The 18903-nt window shown below is 38.0% G+C and overlaps 1 protein-coding gene across 1 annotated transcript in view; it reads left to right on the forward strand.

The window, feature by feature from the left end:
- EMC2 (ER membrane protein complex subunit 2) overlaps nt 1-16517 on the forward strand; it is a 46869-nt gene extending 30352 nt beyond the window's left edge. The window contains exons 7-11 of the mRNA XM_074577681.1: nt 138-197; nt 2619-2700; nt 3856-3966; nt 6298-6402; nt 13586-16517. Coding sequence (XP_074433782.1) covers nt 138-197; nt 2619-2700; nt 3856-3966; nt 6298-6402; nt 13586-13672 — 445 coding nt within the window. The 3' untranslated portion in view covers nt 13673-16517. The remainder of the gene's footprint in view (nt 1-137; nt 198-2618; nt 2701-3855; nt 3967-6297; nt 6403-13585) is intronic.
- The last annotated feature ends 2386 nt before the right edge of the window (nt 16518-18903 follow it).

Consider the following 18903-nt stretch of genomic DNA (forward strand, 5'->3'; position numbering starts at 1 on the left):
GCTATTCTGATAAATCTTTTTAATTAAAATGGAATTTGCATTTGATTTACGCTTTTGCTTACATGCTGGTCATTTACAGAATCCCTTGCACATTCTTTCTTTGTTTCCTATTTCTCTCTCTTGTCTTCTCTATACAGATTTGTTGGAGACCAAGAAGCTTGGCATGAACTTGCAGAACTTTACATCAATGAACATGAGTAAGTTGTTTGCTAAGTCCACAGAAAAATGGTTAAATTGAAACCTACTCTGTGTAAGTCAAAGACCTCAGTGATTTTTTTCTTGAAGGGCTAGTGTTAGAAAGGATGTTGTCTCATTTCCAATATAACAAGCATCAATAGCAAATAATTACCAGCCTTATTTGACTACCAAATGCTTTAAGAAGGCATTTGATTTTAAACAGAAACGGTTTACTTAATTAGCTGTATGTTTCAATAATTTTTTTTAAATCCGGTGTTTTAAAAGAAGTGGTTTGAGTGTAGCAGCACTTATTTCCGATAATTTCTTGTTCAAGTGATGTTGTTTGCTAGTTGTAGATTTTAAATTCTGTACTTCTAAAATGAGTTGATCACGGCAACTGATATTCTGATTTTCTTTTAGCCTCTGCAAGAACTTTTAGTAACCTTTAAAGAAAAAAAACAACAAAACAGATCCAATGTTAGAGGCATTTGGTCGCCTGGGTACAAAACCCAATGCAATCAAGAATGCTGAATGTTGTAGTAACTTGCTTATTGGATATTTAATGTTTTTGTTAGCTTTTTTTTATTGCTGTAGTGACAGGAGGAAATCCTGGTGTGAGAGGATTAGCTCAAAGCCTTAGTGCAAGTTTTCTAATATCACAGCATTAATTCTAACCTCCACCCAAAGGCGTATCTTTTTTTTCCCCCTTCTTTAGTTCTTCAGCCCAGCCTGAATTATATCACATTGTTTCCTTCCTTTCTAGAGAGTAGTAAAAGAATCGTTCTCAAGGAAGAAATAGCCCTTCTCACTGTGATGAAAAAATTGTTCCCCCATCACCTCTCCTTCCACCCCATTCTCAAAGAAAATAATTATTGAACTCTTTGAAATGCTGACTTAAGGAGTAATCTAGAATTTTGATATCCGTATTTCCAGTTGTTTTGGGAAATTCACCTGCCACTTTTCCAAGAAAATAGCTTTTTTTTTTTTTAAGTGGTTAGAAAGATACTTAAATTTTTCAGATCTGGTGGTACAAAAATGAGTGATACAGTGGTGCAAACATCCATATTTCACTACTGGGTTGTTTGGAGTTTTTTTGCTGTAATCTTTGTTACAAAATTATGTAATAAAACCTGAGAAAGAAATTACTTTTGCTTAGTCTGTAATTCCTATAAAATAATATGTAGAATTTCTCCAGTTCATTGAAAAAATTGACTGTGCTCACTGTACTTTTATGAACATCATTGTTATTATTTTCATGGAAAAAATGGAATCTTGGCTAAATCTTGGGGAACAAATTGGAATCTTGGCTAAAAAGTAACTAAAAGTTAAACTTTAAAAAAAGAAACAATTCATCAGCTTACTTGCTTTATCAGTGCCACAGATTTATTCTGGCTGGTGAAATCACCATCCTGTTACCGTTGTTCATAAACACACTTAGATGTACAAGGTTTATGGAGTCCTCAATTGTATGCTCTGTTTCATAATGAGGACTGTGGCTTCTGCTTTTGGAGAATGCGGTGGCTCTCCTTTTATCTCCAGATTGGTATTTGAAATACATATGCAACTATCATAACGTACGCAGGGGAAAAACATGGTATGTTCATTTTAAGAAATAAGATTTTATAGATTATATGGTTTGATACTGTCTCATAATTGCTGAATTGCTTTTACTCTGATCTTAAGTATCTACCCATGCTGTCATTATAAACATTGCGTCTCTGAGTTTTGGAATCCTATCAAGTAAACTCTCTGCAACAGTGCTGTCACATATCTGTAGAAGATGCAAATTCTGCAGGAAACTTATTATGAAGTTAAGATTTTTATAATTAAATTAGCCTACATTTTTAGATTGACTTAATTCTTTCTGAAAGCTTTCATTTAAAGAACAAGTACTAGCCTTTTCTTTTGCAATGGCAAGTTGTTGCCCATTTGGACTGTTTGATTTTTAGACCTCTTCTTAGTGTGGTTTTTTGATGTCGCGTCTGTGGTTGACTGTGAGCAGGTAGAGGTGACAGTGTAAGTGCTCTGGTCTGTAGCTTGGTTTGCAAGTCCTCAGGTAGCTGAATTTTCTTGTAGAAAAAAAAGAACTGTTTTACAATCTGAGTTCAAATGTCTTGTAAAACCTAAGGCCTGTTTCTACTCCTCACTCCTGTTGATCAGAAATGGCACTTACTAATAGGAAATTAGTATATTGAATGCTTTCCATGAGCTGTTCCATATGTACCTAGACTATTAAATTTTGTACATTTTTCACTATCTATGATGTAAAAATAGTAACTTGAGATTTCAAACATCATTTAGAAGTAGCACATTTTTCTTAATTGTGAATCACGTGAAGTTATAGGGGGAAACGCAAGACTTCTTTTATTGCGAAGTAAAGAAACTGAAGCAAAGAACCGTATAGTCTGTTTCATTTTGTCGCTGTTTTTTGTGTTCCTCAGCTATGCAAAGGCAGCCTTCTGCTTAGAGGAGCTTATGATGACTAATCCACACAACCACTTATACTGTCAGCAATATGCTGAAGTAAGTATTTTCAGAAAAATCAATTATGTTTGAATACAGATTCTGTTCCTATGTTACTGAAGTGGTGAAAATGGCATAAAAATGTTTTCTCTAGTTTTTCCCTAGGAGATTTAAGAGAGTACACAGAGAATGTTAACATCTTATAGAACTTAACGTGTTAAGAAAACTGTGTTTTCTTACTCAGTGTGACTAAGCTAAATATAAGAGTAAGGGCAGGAATTATTGAAGATAAAAATTCATTTTAAAGGAGATATTTTTGTTGAAGTGTTTATGCACTTTTCAAATTAAATGCATGAGAAGTTAAACTTTTCCACAACAATGCTGCCTAGGAGGTAATGGTATATTGCCTGTTATTGTGGAGCCAGATCTTGGAATCCACATAGGAAATTTTGCCTGAAAGAGCCCCTAGGGCAGGCTCTTTCGGGCAAAACGAGAGAGGGCCCTTAGAAGTTTTAGCTCAAAGTTTTTAGTCATTTGCACTCTTTTTTCAAATATATATTATTTTTTTCCTAAATTATGCTGTTAACTGCTTAGAATGCATTTAATTTATTTTGTTAATTTGGATAAAATGGGGTCAACATTAAAAAAAAAATAGCTAAATAGCTCTCTGGTAGAAAGACTGTGAAGCATGTCTTCTGGTATTTATTCCTCTTTTTGTTGATATAATAACAGGCAAAATGACTAGAAAGATAACGGAGTAATCTTCTCAACTTCGTGCACTATTTTGCAGTCGAATAGATAATGAAAGGCATTGTGTTGTTTTGTGCACTGGTGTAATGCTGTGCTGAAGGAATATAGAGTTAGTTTGGATTTATAGCAGTCAGAATTTAGCTTTAAAGTTTGTGTTAATTTTCTTAAGAGACTATCCCAAGGTTGTAAGTATGTATAGGTGCAAAATAATCACTTTTTATTCTTGTAGCAATAGATTAATGAAATTAATGCTGGCTTTTTTTCCTCCTATAGTTAAATATTTTAAAATTTTTATATTGAAAAGAGCTCAGGTTTCTCCCAAGCCAGCATTTGGTAGGACTCACCTGGTTTGAAATATCATGTGAAACAAATCTGAAGTGAAGTTTCATAATATCTTTGCTTCAAGAGTGAATGCCTGAGGTATGAATGACACGTGCAAGTTTCAGGAGCTTACAATTTTTACAGGTTAAATACACTCAAGGGGGGCTTGAAAACCTTGAGCTATCAAGAAAGTATTTTGCACAAGCACTGAAGCTTAACAACAGAAATATGAGAGCTTTGTTTGGACTTTACATGGTAAGCGTGATTATATATTTTTCGTGTTATCATTTTGAGTATGTTTTTATGCACGTATATTATCCTTTACCATTTGCTCATTTTTTTTCCTTTTGGTTTAACTTACTAGCTCAGATTATTGAGAGTTTTAAAATACTGAGTATGGACAATTTTATGCCAGTAAGTACTCCTTACTTGAAGTGCTCTTAAACTTCAAGTCTTGCCCATGTTTTCCAAAGAATTATAATTATTGGCACATGAAGGTAACTTCTTGAAATAGGATTTAAGGTCGTATTCCTCTCTACAGGATGGTGAACTGCTGAAGAGTCCCAGAACAGTATGATGGCTGCTTTTTTTTCTTTCCTTTTTTATTTTTTTATTTTAACCAGACTGTTTTTTTTAATTTGTGTTTTCCCCCCTCCAATTCCTAAATACAACTTTCTGCTTTCAATTTCCAAATGAGTATTTAGCTTGCACCGCGTTGTGGGCTTGAGTGTGGCCTACAGTAGCATGTACTGGCACCGGTTCTTCAGTTTCTCAAAAGATACTGAGACCTCTGCTGAAGATCTTCCTTTAGATTTTTTAAATGATCTTTTTAGGGGTGAAACCAGAAAGGTTCCACATTTTATTTTATTTTATTTTATTTTATTTTATTTTATTTTATTTTATTTTATTTTATTTTATTTTATTTTATTTTATTTTATTTTATTTTTTAAATTCTAGGCCACCCTTTTGTCCCTTGGGAGCAGGGGGGCAGTTTACAGGGACACATCAGACAGGTAACTTTGGGGCTTCTATAAACACCACAAAATAGGAGCTTGCTTTCAAGGACTTGTTGGGCATCACCTTTAAGACTGAGAGACTTGGACCTAATCTTCTTAGCTCATCTGCAGAGATTCTTGGGTTGGCGATTGTATGTTCAAGGAGAAAAGACTGGCTCTTTGCTGCTCCTTAGGTCACTTAGCTTTACAAGAGTAAGTTTTGTAGAAAATCTGTTTATTACCCTAAACTGATTTCTAAGGTGTGTATACATAGACTTCTGCGTTGACTCTGGAACAGGCCCGGGGTTTTTTTTGTGACCAATCTTGGCTTGTCCCCTGTCAGATCTTACGTCCTGCCTGTTATTTTCAGTCTGTAAAGTAGACTCAGAGCCTGTTGTCTATGATGATCTGGCTGGTAGCCTTGAGCTAAAACGACCCAAGCATTTGAGAAACTTTTTGTTTTGGCAGTGCCTGAAAGTCATATGCATAAACCCTGATTTGCATAGTGTAAGCTCATTACTGCAAATGCATATAAAAATGCATTTACATGCTGTTTCAGTTCTTCAGTTTTTCTCAGCTGGCTGCTGTCACGTTTCACTAGGTGGTTTTTGCAAGCACAGCTTGCCATCACAGCTTCTCTATCTGCCCTTTGGCACCTAATTTCTTTGTAATGCTGTTTCCAGGCTTTGGGATCTGGTTTTGCTGTGGCTCCTGCTTTTGTGCTTGACAGACATACCCAGTGTTTGTAGTCCCCAAAGAACGTCCACAGTCCTGGTAGATTCTCCACAAAGGCTTTCAGCTGTATCTGCAGAGGAAACTGGACAGTACTTCATTCAATTCAGGAAACCAGAAAGAATGATGGTTAGGACCCTGACCCAGTACTAGATCACAAATTCATTTCATGTGGGCATGGCTGCAGAGAACGTGTTCCTGAGTGTTTGCTTCCATGCTCCTTTTTCAAATCTTCTCTGGAGCTTCTTCACTGATGGGTGAGAGTTGGGTTCTGTGGTTCTTTGCATTCAAGTACTTTTGCACTCAGAAAGATGCTCTGCGAGGGAGTAGCAATGATTCATTGTGAAGTGGATTTATTTATGTTAGTGGAAAAGTCTTCAAGACGAGTTCAGTTCCTAAGTAATCTATTTTATTTTTTCAGGTGAAGATGGGCATAGTTTATGTATAGAGTATTACCTGCTTTTAAAATGTGTTTCCCGATGCCACAGGGGAAAATGTCATGTTTTTAATGGCAGATTGAGCACACAAGTGATGTATTTTATATCATCTCTGGTAACAAATTGTTTATAACTCTCACTTTAGGAAAAGCAAATTGGATTAACTGATTGTGTCCAGGTTTGGTTCCTAACTTGGTACACAACTGAACTGAAGTCTCGTTGAGTTTAATTAGAACAAACAATTGTTTGAAAAGTTTAGCTAATTCTTAATTGGATGCTGCTTACCAGTAACTGTTTTTATTTTTTCTCTTTTTCCTCTATGACTGTGCACGGGGCTCTGAATGCAAAGGTGCTGAATGCTTTCAGTTTATTTCATGCACATGTATTTTATAGTTACGCTGTTTTTATTTTTGTATTCCTAGTCTGCCAGCCATATTGCTTCCAATCCAAAAGCAAGTGCAAAAATGAAAAAAGATAATATGAAATATGCCAGCTGGGCAGCTAACCAAATAAACAGAGCATACCAGGTTAGTACATCATTGTTTTATGATACTCTTAACATGCTGAGTAGTTCTTTTCTGCACTTTTATCATCTGCTGCTCAGGAGGTTAGATATGACATGCAGATCAGCATAATTTGCTTAGATTTTTTGTGTTCTACTTCTGTTTGATTTCCTGGAAGCCTTAATTAATATAAGGTTGATATTTTACAGTTATTAATTACTATTATTTACTTATTAGCTTTAAACAGGTGTTTCTTCTACTAACAGTAACTGAATATACACTAGTGTAATGTTGACCTCCAAGACTCAGTTCTACAGCTAAGTATTTTAATAAAACTTGGTATGTCTTAATTCTTAGAGTGACTGGGTCATCTGCTTCTATTTTACTAGAAAACAAATGAAAATTCTAGAATTTTATTTTCCTTCATTTTATTCTGACCTTTCAAAATCATATTTAATGGTGTTCCTAATAATTACCTTAGTAGTTGTGACTGAAGTTGCTTTTGTGTAGTTTTACAGAAGAATGCCCATTGAATTGTAAAAATGTAGACTTTGTAGGCCAAAAGCTTACTGCAGTCATTAGGAGTCTTTTTACCTATTTGAAGTTATGCATAAACAACTATATTTGCTTTTGTATTATAAGCCTCTATATTTTTTTTTCTATAACTATGAATGAAAACAGATTTTTAGCTCATAGGTGCTGCTGTCCGTGCATCCAAACATACTGTGTCTATTTGACTCCCTTATAGCTATTCTTAATGATCTACAAAATTTATGTATACGTAATCCTGAACATCGGCATCATACTGTCTGGTTCTCCCCAGAACTTTTTCTGAGCAAAAATGTTGGTATTAAACGCAAAGACTTTATATACGTGTAACACTCCTTTCTCTTTGTGATATTTCAGTGTCAGAGCCCAATATTTAATTTTTTCTTGCTGTTGCTGTTTCACAGTTAATACTTCCAAATGGCCTTTTGACCAGCTCCATCTATTATGGAATTAAATGAGGATTTTCTTTTATGGCCAATGCAGTTTTCTTAATACGCTGTATGTCAGTTCATTGCCGCGAGTGCAGCTTCTTATGGCTGACGTGTTTTTGATGTATTACAACTTTGAAGTATTTTCCATTTCCCCGATCGGCCCTGTAGCTTCTGACTGTACTTTACAGTGAAGAATATTGTATCCCTGAGGGCATAATTAGCCATTTTATACTTGTGTGCCTAAAGTTTCCTTCTCTGTTTTGCTGTTAAAATGACTCCCTGCTTTTCATTAATAAACCATTTACGTGCTCATGACAGTAAGGTGTGTATGAATTACCAACTTTGTCTGATTTCACCATAAATAAGCAGGACTTCAGTATGTCTGACATTCCCATAAGCATAATATTGATGGAAACCTCAAGTATTGCAGGGTTAAAAAAACAAACACCCCCTCAAAAAACCCTGTAAGAACAGAATACACATAGAATAGAACAGATTTTTAAAGATGTGTGAATTTTGAGTGAAAACTTTTACTCCATGTTTTACATCTTCCATAAATGAACTGCTTAGATTAGAGGGTTTTGAACACATGTTTTAAGTGACTGTTACAACTGAAATTTCCAGTTCAAAGCACGCGTGGAAACCTGTTAGCGCTTCTGGGAAACAGCCCCTTTCAGGGGGCATCAGGATGGAAACGTAAAACCAGTGTTGGCTGTGGAATGGTGGCATACCAAGATTAAGACCTAAAATTAGGCATCACCTGGTTCTAACTATAATGAAAGGTTGATTATGGCAGTTTGTAGTTACTTGACTTACAGCCAGATGAGCTTGCCTGTTTTTTCTTTTTTTTCTTTTTTTTTTTTTTTTTTTTCCTTTCCACGCAGCTTTCTGTTCACATCACAATATCTCTAACTAAATGTGACTTCCTTTGGGACTGGTAGTGGTGTTGGGGGGGAGAAGTTTCTGGGTGTGTGTTTGGGGTTTTATTTCGGTTTTTTTATTTGGATTTATTTTTTTTTCTGTGTGGTGTGTTGACCCTGGCTGGATGCCAGATGCCCACCAGAGACGCTCTTGTCACTTCCCCTCCTCAGCTGGACAGGGGAGAGAAAATACAATGAAAGGCTCCTGGGTCAAGATCAGGACAGGGAGCTCACTCAGCAATTACTGTCATGGGCAAAACCAGACTCAAATTGGGGAAATTAGCTTAATTTATTGCCGATCAAATTAGAGTAGGGTAATGAGAAATAAAACCAAATCTTAAAACACCTTCCCCCTACCCCTCCTTTCTTCTGGGCCCCTTGTCCCCTAGCAACACAGGGGGACAGGGAATGGGGTTTGCGGTTGGAGACATGCTGTCTCTGCCACTCCTTCTTCCTCAGGGGAAGGACTCCTCACACTCTTGCCCTGCTCCAGCCTTGGTCCCTCCCATGGGAGACAGTCCTCCACGACCTTTTCCAATGTGAGTCTTTCCCACGGGCTGCAGTTCTTCACGAACTGCTCCAGTGTGGGTCCTTTCCATGGGGTGCAGTCCTTCAGGAACAGACTGCCCCAGTGTAGGTCCCCCATGGGGTAAAAGAAAACCTGCTCCAGCATGGGCTTCCCTTTCCATGGGGCCACAGGTCCTGCCAGGAGCCTGCTCCAGTGCAGGCTTCCCATGGGGTCACAGCCTCCTTCAGGCATCCACCTGCTCCAGCATGGGGTCCTCCATGGGCTGCAGGTGGCTATCTGCTCCTCCACTGTTAACCTCCATGGGCTGCAGAGGGACAGCCTGCCTCACCATGGTCTTCACCACGGGCTGCAGGGGAATCTCTTCTCTGGCACCTGGAGCACCGCCTCCCCCTCCTGCTTCAGTGACCTTGGTGTCTGCAGAGTTGTTTCTCTCACATATTCTCACTCCTCTCTCTGCTGCTGTTGTGCTGCATTTTTTTTTCCCCCTTCTTAAGTATGTTATTGCAGAGGCGCTACCACTGTCGCTGATGGGCTCAGCCTTGGCCAGTGGCGGGTCCGTCTTGGAGCCGGCTGGCATTGTCTCTGTTGGACATGGGGGAAGCTTCTTGCAGGTTCTCACAGAAGCCACCCCTGTAGCCCTCCTCCACTACCAAAACCTTGCCATGCAAACCCAGTGCATAGTGGAAAGTGCAGTTCCACTGTTTCTGTGAAGCTCTCTTGGAACCTATGTTAAGCTTTTTTGGTTGATGCTTATCAGAACAGATCACGTTAGCACAACTAACATATATTTAAAACATGTTATAACTTCTTTGTGACTTCATACTTTTGTGATGTGTTGCATACTTCAGCTGCTCTTTTTAGCTGTTTGGGACATAATATGATGAACACCATATCTGACTGGAATCATAAGGGGAATTTAGCTGTACAGAAAATGTAAGTGCTCAAGCTAGGATTTGGGAAGCAAATGGTGTAAACACCTCCTTCCTCTTCACGGAAGCACTACAAGAACCTCTAGAGACTACAGCTGGACAGAGCTGCCCCAGCCCAACCCTCCTGAGCTTGTTACACGACTGCAGAAGGGCTTGGCCACTCCAGTGTTTATGTCAGAAACTTACAACATCCAACCGCTACAGCAAATGGTGTTTGGTGATGTAGTAGGTGGCAGTTTCCCCTCTGAGTCAGTATTGATTTGTTGCTCCCTTAGCGTGTTGAGTGGTTGGAAATTGTCGTCTTTTGGACCTAAGGATGAAACCTTGGTCGCTTGTGCCAGTGGAAGCCCTTACAGCATTCCTCCGTTAGTGAAGGGCTGTCTAGCCAGGATTTAAGCTAGATACTTATATTATCTCTATAAATCCTCCCCGCTTTCCTTGCGTTATCCAGGGTGCTTTTTAAAGTGTAATAAGAGCTTGTTGAGTTTGGCATTGACTTGTTCTATTAGTTCATATACCGTTAAATGCAATTCTTCCTGTAGTCATGTTCTAGAGAATAAGGTGCATTTAGAATACTGTCTTGGATGCCTAGACAAATCATACAAATTTGTGACTTTAATATATGAAGTTATTAATTCAAAAAGTTACTTTTGAGCAATTGTCTTACAGTGAGATCTTCCCCCGTTTTCAGTCTGGATTTCAAATTGAATTACCAACAGTTTGCTCAGTAGTTTTGGAAAACTGCCTTTATTTTTTCAAATTCAGCACTGGCTGTAGTTGCCTTTTTTTTATTTATTATTTTATATGCAATATACTTGAAATATTTTTACTGGTCCCCTTCTTTCAGTTTCTCCTCTCGTTCAGGCAGTTTGTTTTGGCACTTGATTTTTGCTTTTCCTGTGCATTCCTGTATGAAATCAGAGGAACTTTTTAGTTTATTGTCATTTAAAGGAAACAATATTTGGGTGTAAAAAGAAAACCTTACTTTCACTGGTGTTGGTTAGACTGTACAGCGGATTCTTTACAGGAAAATATGGTGATAAAGAGTAGTTGAATTAAGTAATTTTCTGAAAAGTACAGATATTTGATGTTCCATCTGGTTAATATACTTATTTTGATGTTAAATACGTAACTCTCCATGCTGATTAGTACTTCTCATCTGTGCCTAATCTAGGAGAAATGTAAACTTTCACAGGAAGACAGGAAGGTTTTGTAGTTAGGGCTGCTGCGTGGAGCTGGAATTCCTGGCTCCTAACATATGCTTTGGAAAAAAAGGTCATTATTCTCTAGGCCACTTAAATTTAATTGACTGGGTGAAAAAACCAAAACAAATAAAATTTAATCTTTTATTTTAGATGTTAGAGAAGTACTCGTTATTCAAAGAATTATTATAAGTTTATTATTTTTTATTATAAACTTGGTTTTGGATTATCACTGGGAAACTGGATTATTCTCTCTGTGCAGACCCTGTGAAGAATGTGTATCTGTTCTGGCTGAGGACATGAGTCACAGTTACTTTAACATCGAAACAGAATATGGCTACCTAGTGCTCTTCAATTAGCTAATTGGTTTAGCATGTCCTCTGGTAGAAGCGTTTCAGCAGAGGCAGGCAAGTTTGATTAATGCTCACAAAAATCTTTAATGTGATCCTACTCGTAGTAATTTTCCAGATACATGCTTCTTGGGTACATTGCCGAATTCTTCGGTGTTAGCAATCCACATGTTATTTATGGTTGGAGAGGTGATTCTGTTACAAACCATTTGGGAAACAGAAAATTAAATCATGATTTTAAGAAATGGATTCCGGCTCAATCAGTCAAATTGCTGTGTAATGGCAGAATAGACAAAATAATTGTTCGTCAGGGCAAATTTGAAGTGATTACGTTTCCAAGTATACTTCTGTTTGTTATGACGCAGAGTTTGGTTTTATTTGTTCAGCTTAAAGTACACGTCAGTATCATGAAGGCAACCACTCTTGAAATTAGCAAGTAACATTTTTTAAACTAATGTCTTATGTCAGTTTTGCTTTCGGTGTCCCCGAAGAGAAGTATAATAAGTAAAATTCTTCTTATTTTGAAGCTTTCCTCTGTGTGCTTTCTGTGTGTCTTGCCAAGCCTGCTTTTGGACCACAGTATATTCGGGCTTCTGTGCTTTTTATTGAAATCTCTGAATGCTTTGAATTGAAACAATTTTTCAGTTGAGGATTTTGAGTTCTGTTTTTTCATTTGCTTGTTTTTATGAAAGGATTTGGACTCCCCAGGTATCTGCTTTAGACTATTCTTGTTTAGTGTGAACAAAAAGAGGATATTGTATTAAGTCAGAGCTCAGCAAATCCAAGATTACTTCTCTGACCTGGGAGACTGTTAAGAAATCTTTGATTTCCCTCGGAAGTTGACTATTGCAGGTCACTATGGAAACTGCAGAACCCGAAGAATGGATTTATACATAGTACCAGAGTCAAAACATGGCATATCAGTTCATCATCTGGAAACATAAAATATGAAAATACAGTGTTTTCACTATGTCTCTTAACAAAAGTGTTGTCATAATAACAACATTTCATTCTCCTAACTATTTAATTTGAAATAGCGTTTCATTTACTGTGCCAAAACTATTTTTTTTTTAAGAACTCAGTAGTGATTGGGAATCCCAATGTTAGATTGTAGCCTGGGGGTCAAAAGCAGGTTAACAGGTCCTGCAGCTTGTTGCTGGTGTGATATTACCTGGGTTTGATGACTTAATCTTTCTTAACAGGTCATGAAGAGTTTGCTAAATTAAGGTAATTACAAGAGAGAAGGGACACATTATAAATCAAGGACTAACTATGCGAGACACCAGTGGTATTTGAAATAAAAAACATTAAATTGAAAATTTATTGAGTGTTTAGATGTTAACATGTAGGTAGAGAATAGGCTATTTTACTAGCAGCAAGTTATTGCTTCTGTAATTTCTTTACCACCTCTCCGAACCCCAAATACAAAACTTTTTAACGCAGGTGAATTAAAAATGGTTGAGAGTTTCATTTGACTGAAGACCAACCTAGTCAATAAATCCGCTGTGTTAGATATGGCTGATGAGTGATGGCAATTGTCAGTACAGTTAGAAAAACCCTTTTGAGTCAGCGTGGGGTGATGAACATCTGCCCTTCTACCCCTTCCTTTCCCAAACTTGGCTGCATGTATCTTGGGATACCTAAAGCCATAGGTAGTATTTATCAAGCTGTATCTTTTGTTGTTATCAAGACAGACTTTATTTCACATGCTGCCTGAAATTGCTTTTGTAATAGTAGTTTACAATTAAATACAAGGTCATTACTCACAGTTACTTTGAACCGTAAAATATAATTATATGACGACTGGATTATTTCATAGTAGAATTTCTCCATCTCACTATAACAAAAATAGAAAATAGGTTGGCTTAAAAAACAGGTCTAAGTCTTGCTACTGTTTAAATGATGAATATAATGTGATTTGGATCACATAAAAAATTTAAGTCTGAAATAAAAATTATGTTAAACTTTACAGGGTAAACAAAACAACGGGAAGATCTCTTCACATAAATGTTAAATTTCAAAGCAGAATATTTGTTAGTGCTGAAAATTCAAATTCAGAGCAAATGAGTGAAATTAAATAGTTCTGTTGTATTTATCATTACTTATTAGAGGAAGGGTGATATAGCTTGTATTCTAGTAAAAATACTGAGTTTTAGTGAAACAATAAAGAGGCTGTGCTTTTTAGGTTTGTAGCAATTAGAGTAAATTTTTAGTACTTAATGTTCAGAACTGTTATTTGTACAGGATTTGTGCACAGAATTTCTGATATATGACAGTCCTTTTTTGTTGTTACTTAGTTTGCAGGTCGCAGTAAGAAAGAAACTAAATACTCTCTGAAGGCAGTGGAAGACATGCTGGAGACCCTGCAAATCACTCAATCTTAGGTTGGCAGAGAGATCCAAGAGTAAATTTTCCAATTCTATGATCAACCTGTAATGACCTATGGGTTATGTTACTCTAGTGCTGTTAATTTTGTATTGATTAACATGCTATCTAAAGTAATGTTCTATGAAAAGTAAAATGCCTATTTATTGCTGCTATGAAAAATATGATGAATACCCACTAAAATGAATAATTTATCCACGAAGACAACATAAAGAAATGACGTGCTGCACATCAGTCTCTTTAGATTTTTGTATTTACAGTACCTGCTTTTAAGCCATAATTTCTAGAAATAAACTTGTTAAATGATTAAAAAAAAATGACAGTGGTTTATTCAACTTGCAAATGGAAATGTACAAATTTATATATGTAGATGAGTAATGTATGTTAGAACTTTTTATCTTACTTGCATATTTAAGAGCAAAAGCATGCTACAGATATACACTTTCTGGTAACTATTTACCATACAGCAAGGAGTGATTATGAATACACTTTAATAAAACCATTAACATCAACTTTTTTCTCTAATAATGAGTTGATACCCGGTGCTGTAGAAATGGAGAAAACTTATTCATGTACTTTGCTTCAGAGGGACTCTTGTACTGGCTTAAGGCCAAAGACATTCTTCTCTGTGGCTTTGTGGGCAAATGCTTCCATGTCCACGTAGTTCTCCAATCAGTACGCGCATATGCACTTTTTTTATTCCTTCTGTGTGTCCTTTGTTGCACATGTGTTCCCTATCATGAATTTCAAAACCATCTGAATGCCAGGCTGTGTGCTGGTCTGTGCTAATTCCATACCTATGGTATGGGTGCCCCTTGGCTGTGGTGTGAGCTTCTCCACAGGAACCAAGCGTTAGGGCACTGCGAGGATGCGATAGCTTGGTTAACTGTCCTGTACTTACTGGAGGATAAAAGTGTTTTTACACCATTAGCATGAAGCATCTAGCACACTGTAAATCTATATTGTAATTTGTCTGTAGGGGCTTGTTTATTTACTCCGATAATTAGTCAAACACCCTAATTCATTAATTTTGTAGTTCTAATCATTCTGGATGTTGTTCGGATGTGTACTGTGGCAATTCAATTGCACAGCGATCTTTTCATTTACTATGGCTTCAGTAAGATTGCATAACAGCGGCAACATGCCCTTGACAAATTCTAATAAAAATATTGCAATGTAATTTTCATGACTGTTACCACCATCCAAGCTGATTTGAGTTTCAGATTTTGTACTGCCTACTCTGTATACATGGGTAGGATAAAGGGTATTCGATGGGTATTAAAATTGGGTATTAAAATGCTCTTTTTATGACCCTGGAGTTGATGTAATAAAACAAAGCTGAGCTCTTGCTTAAAAATAAAGCAGCAACAAAAGCTTCCTCTGTGAGTTCAAAGCTAGAAAATGTATAAAACTGAATTGGTTGTTGCATGAGACTGTGCCTTTAAGAAACACGTAAGGTGTCATTCCCATTACCCATGAAGCAGGTTGGAGTACGGTAGTGTGACAGGATGGGTGCTGTGCCCTGAGAATTAATTGTATGTGGAATCTTAACTTAATTCAGTATTGTTGAAATATAAAACTGCGTAGTGTTATATTAAATCACACAATTCTAACTTGGGCACATAATGCAGATCCTTTTATAATAGTAATTTGCAAACTGCCCCCTCAGAGTAGTATTTGTGGATAGATTATGTATATTTCAGGTGGAAACCCAAGAAAATATCATAGGTGATCCTATGTATTTCTGTATTTATAGTCTTTTACTGTATGAGTGTGCCATCTAGAGTTTTAAATCCTCATGAGCCTTTGTTTTACCTACGTCTCAAATAACATGGTTACATTATAAAATTAAAAATGGTGGGAAGCTGTAGTGTAGATTAAATTTACTTAGCGGTGCATAACATTTTACCTCCAGGGTATTAAAAACCAGCAGTGCAGTATTCTTGTGCAGCAGGCATCTATGCCGCTGGAATGTGTCATATATAATGTTTTATTCCGAGGCAACTTTTAACATACCAGTGTCAGACTTGGGCATATAGTATATCTGTTTCTCTGTAAGGAACTTTGTTCTGTTTCTTGTTTTCAGTGATTTGATGACAAATTTCATCACATTTGGCTGCTTAGAACCTTCTAGTTTTCACTACTGCTCTGTATCTCTTTGAAATTACTATTTAGCGCTCTGATTTGTGCTTGTATTTTGGCATAATTCTCACATAGTAAAGCTTATAAATTGACCTAGCAAATATTCGTGGCAAATTTGTATTTAGTTCAAAGATAAAAGAAATTACTCCTATGAAAACGCACGGGCAGTCTTTGATATAACTGAACAGTCTTTGAATAACTGAATTGCAGCAATGGAAAGTCAAGGTTTTTTCTGTATTAAAAAATCCTGCGTCTGCAGGGGAAGTAACTGTATGAAATGCCCTGCAATTTCAGCAAGCAAAGGGTACAGAAGAGAAGCTGTGGTCTAATGTGATCTTTATAGAAGTAATTTTCCAGTTCTAGTAAATGATTTTGTAATATGTCACTGACGCTGTCTTGGATTAAAGAATAGGTTTTCAAAGAATGGTTACTTAGTTAACAAATGAACTTGATTATGTTCTGCATTGTACTCTGACAGTGACAAATGCTACACAAAAATATTAATATCAAGCATGTAGTCTCCTCTTTCCAAAATAAAAGGCTATGTTTTCATGTTGTTTCAGTCGACAGCAAAAACTTGAGACCTTTGCAATGCCAAACTGTCGCGATGACTTGCATCTATTTTTTGGAGCCATACTTTGATTATAGACTTGATAGGGAGAGCTTAGTGTTCTCTGTTGAAGTAAAGGTCATTGAAGAACCAACAAAACCTCTGATTCTGCCTTTGTAATACAAGTTACTGGTGAGTTCTTAAAAACCTTTTGTCCAAATGTTATACAATTCATATTCTGTGGCTGCAAAAAGCACATCTTGTTTAGAATATATCCCTAAATTTCTTCAGTTCAGTGCCCAGAATATCTTGCAGTTGCTATTGGAAACTCTGTTATTAGTCAACGGAGGACTTCCTCTTGGCAGCGCTGTATTTGTGATGGCATCCGTGTTTGCTAGTCACTGCATTTACAGTGGAACTTGTATTTCGGCCAGCTTTAGAAGGGAGGGGAAAAGGAAAGCAAATTAAACTTGACTTACTGGCATGAATTTGTTAGCTTCTTGTTACTTGCACCCTCATCTTCCAAGAACACCAACTGTAGCTGTAGTCAGGTTTGCAATAATAATTCTTCTTCTTGTAACTCAAGAGCTTCCATATATTAAGCTCTAAAACCAACACTCCATTAAAATCTAAACCATGCAGATTCCAGTGAAACAGTGCTGTGCAATGCGCACGTACCCCGGTACGCAGGGAAAGGACGGTTCTCCCACCCCTCCTCAAGTTGGTGTCGGAGTGGAGGAGCCTTGCAACAGTTCTTGAATGTAGTGTTGTGTAGAAAACTAATTCTGCTTAATATGTCTTGAAATATTGCTTATTACTTGCATTGCTCAGTGCATGAATAGAACTTTAGGACCAGCTTTTGCTTAACTACAGATAACATGAGTCCACATGGAGTGCTTGAAATTAGTCATTAGTCTTATCTGGAGTGACTCTGCACCCTTACAGAACTATATCCTATTGATAGGCACCAGCTGGAAGTTGGATTCAACCCAGAGATTAGTTTTCAGAAATAAATGGTTGTTAATGTGCCTACCTCTTAAAACAGTAGCCAAAACAAAAAACCCCAAGCAACAAATCCCCAAACAAAACTAATCAAAAGAACCAACAACAAAAAAACCCACCCCAAAAAACTCCAAATATCACCCCACAAAAAAAACCCGCCAAAAACCACAACCCCTAAAACCCATCTCTGGTAGAGAAAGTTGTTTTTCAGCTGCTGGTTGTGACATGGCAAACCTTTATCAGTGCAGTTCAGGGGTGTATTCATTCTGTTCTGTCATGAGGAAATGCCCCGTGTAAAGCAGTGTAATCCTTTTAATGCCTGTCTAGAAGGAAGAAAGGCTGGAGAGCAGCACCAAGGCCTCTTCAACCCATGAGCCACGTTGGGACGTCCTATGGCAAGTTACAAAGAAAATGCCATTCATCTGCATGTAAGATGCCAGAGGTGAGCATTCCTGGTGAGCAGGCACCACGGCAGCTGGAAAGGGCTAAATGAGACTGGACCGGCACAGCCCGGAGCCTCCAGAGCAGGTGCTCAGACACGTGTGCTTGGAGCCCCCACAGCGCACATGGGTCTCCACCCGGCTGTTGGTAGGGCTGCATATCGACATGAACCTGCCTGCAGGTTTTTGCCCCTACTAGAGCCTGTCCTCTGTATTTTACTTTTCTCCCCTTGGCCTCTGCGCAGCAGGAATCTGGCAGAAGGTTCGTGCTGATGTGGTGGCCCCACTGGTTTCACTGGGGCTCGGCGCGGTGGGGAGGGTACAGCCGGATGGCTTTGCTGGGTTGGTCCTGGGCCTGTGAAGGTTTCGCACATTCTTAGCTTGCGTGCACACCTAGAGGTCAGCGTGTGAGCCTTTGCCTTGGACTGGAAGGACGTCAGGCCACAGAGCTCTCCTGTTAAACATCTGCAGTCTCCCCAGCTCCTTTGTGGGCGCTTGAGGAAGAATGTCAGAGGGTGGATTTTTTCCGTGCGGAACGACGTGCAAATGTATAGGAAGATCTATTGCTCATGGTGTCACGGTGGCTGCGGGTTAGTTCTTGTGGTCACTTCGCCTTTGTGTGTGAAAGAGCACGGAGTGAATAACTTGGGAAAAACACTTCCAGATGGGAGGTCCTTTATCCGAGGTTAAAGGGGTGGCTGGAGGGAGGACGAGCCACCTTGTCAGCTTGCCTGAGTCAGCACAGGTCCAGTGGGTCTCTTCACTGTAGGGGATGATAAAATGTGCTGCATTTTGCATTGCGCACATAATGAGAGGGGTTAAGGCTGTGTTGAAAAAAAAAAAAATATCTGGAATTGCAGTGCAACAGTACTTTTCTCCTCATCCCGGTGTATTTTAACTGTTTTCAGTGTGACCTTGCTGATGTTAGGGTTCCTCATGCCGTTTGGCTAGCACGTAGGCATCTGCCTCAGGGCTAGCAGTGGAGAAAGACATGTTTATAGCGATGCTCACATGGGAAAAGTTCCTGCTGGGCTTCCATGGCGGCGTGTCATGACCTATTTGCATCAGCAGCAGAAGCACTGCTTGTTGCACAGAC

Source organism: Larus michahellis, chromosome 2 (genome assembly GCF_964199755.1).
Source record: "Larus michahellis chromosome 2, bLarMic1.1, whole genome shotgun sequence".
Taxonomy (NCBI): Eukaryota; Metazoa; Chordata; class Aves; order Charadriiformes; family Laridae; genus Larus; species Larus michahellis.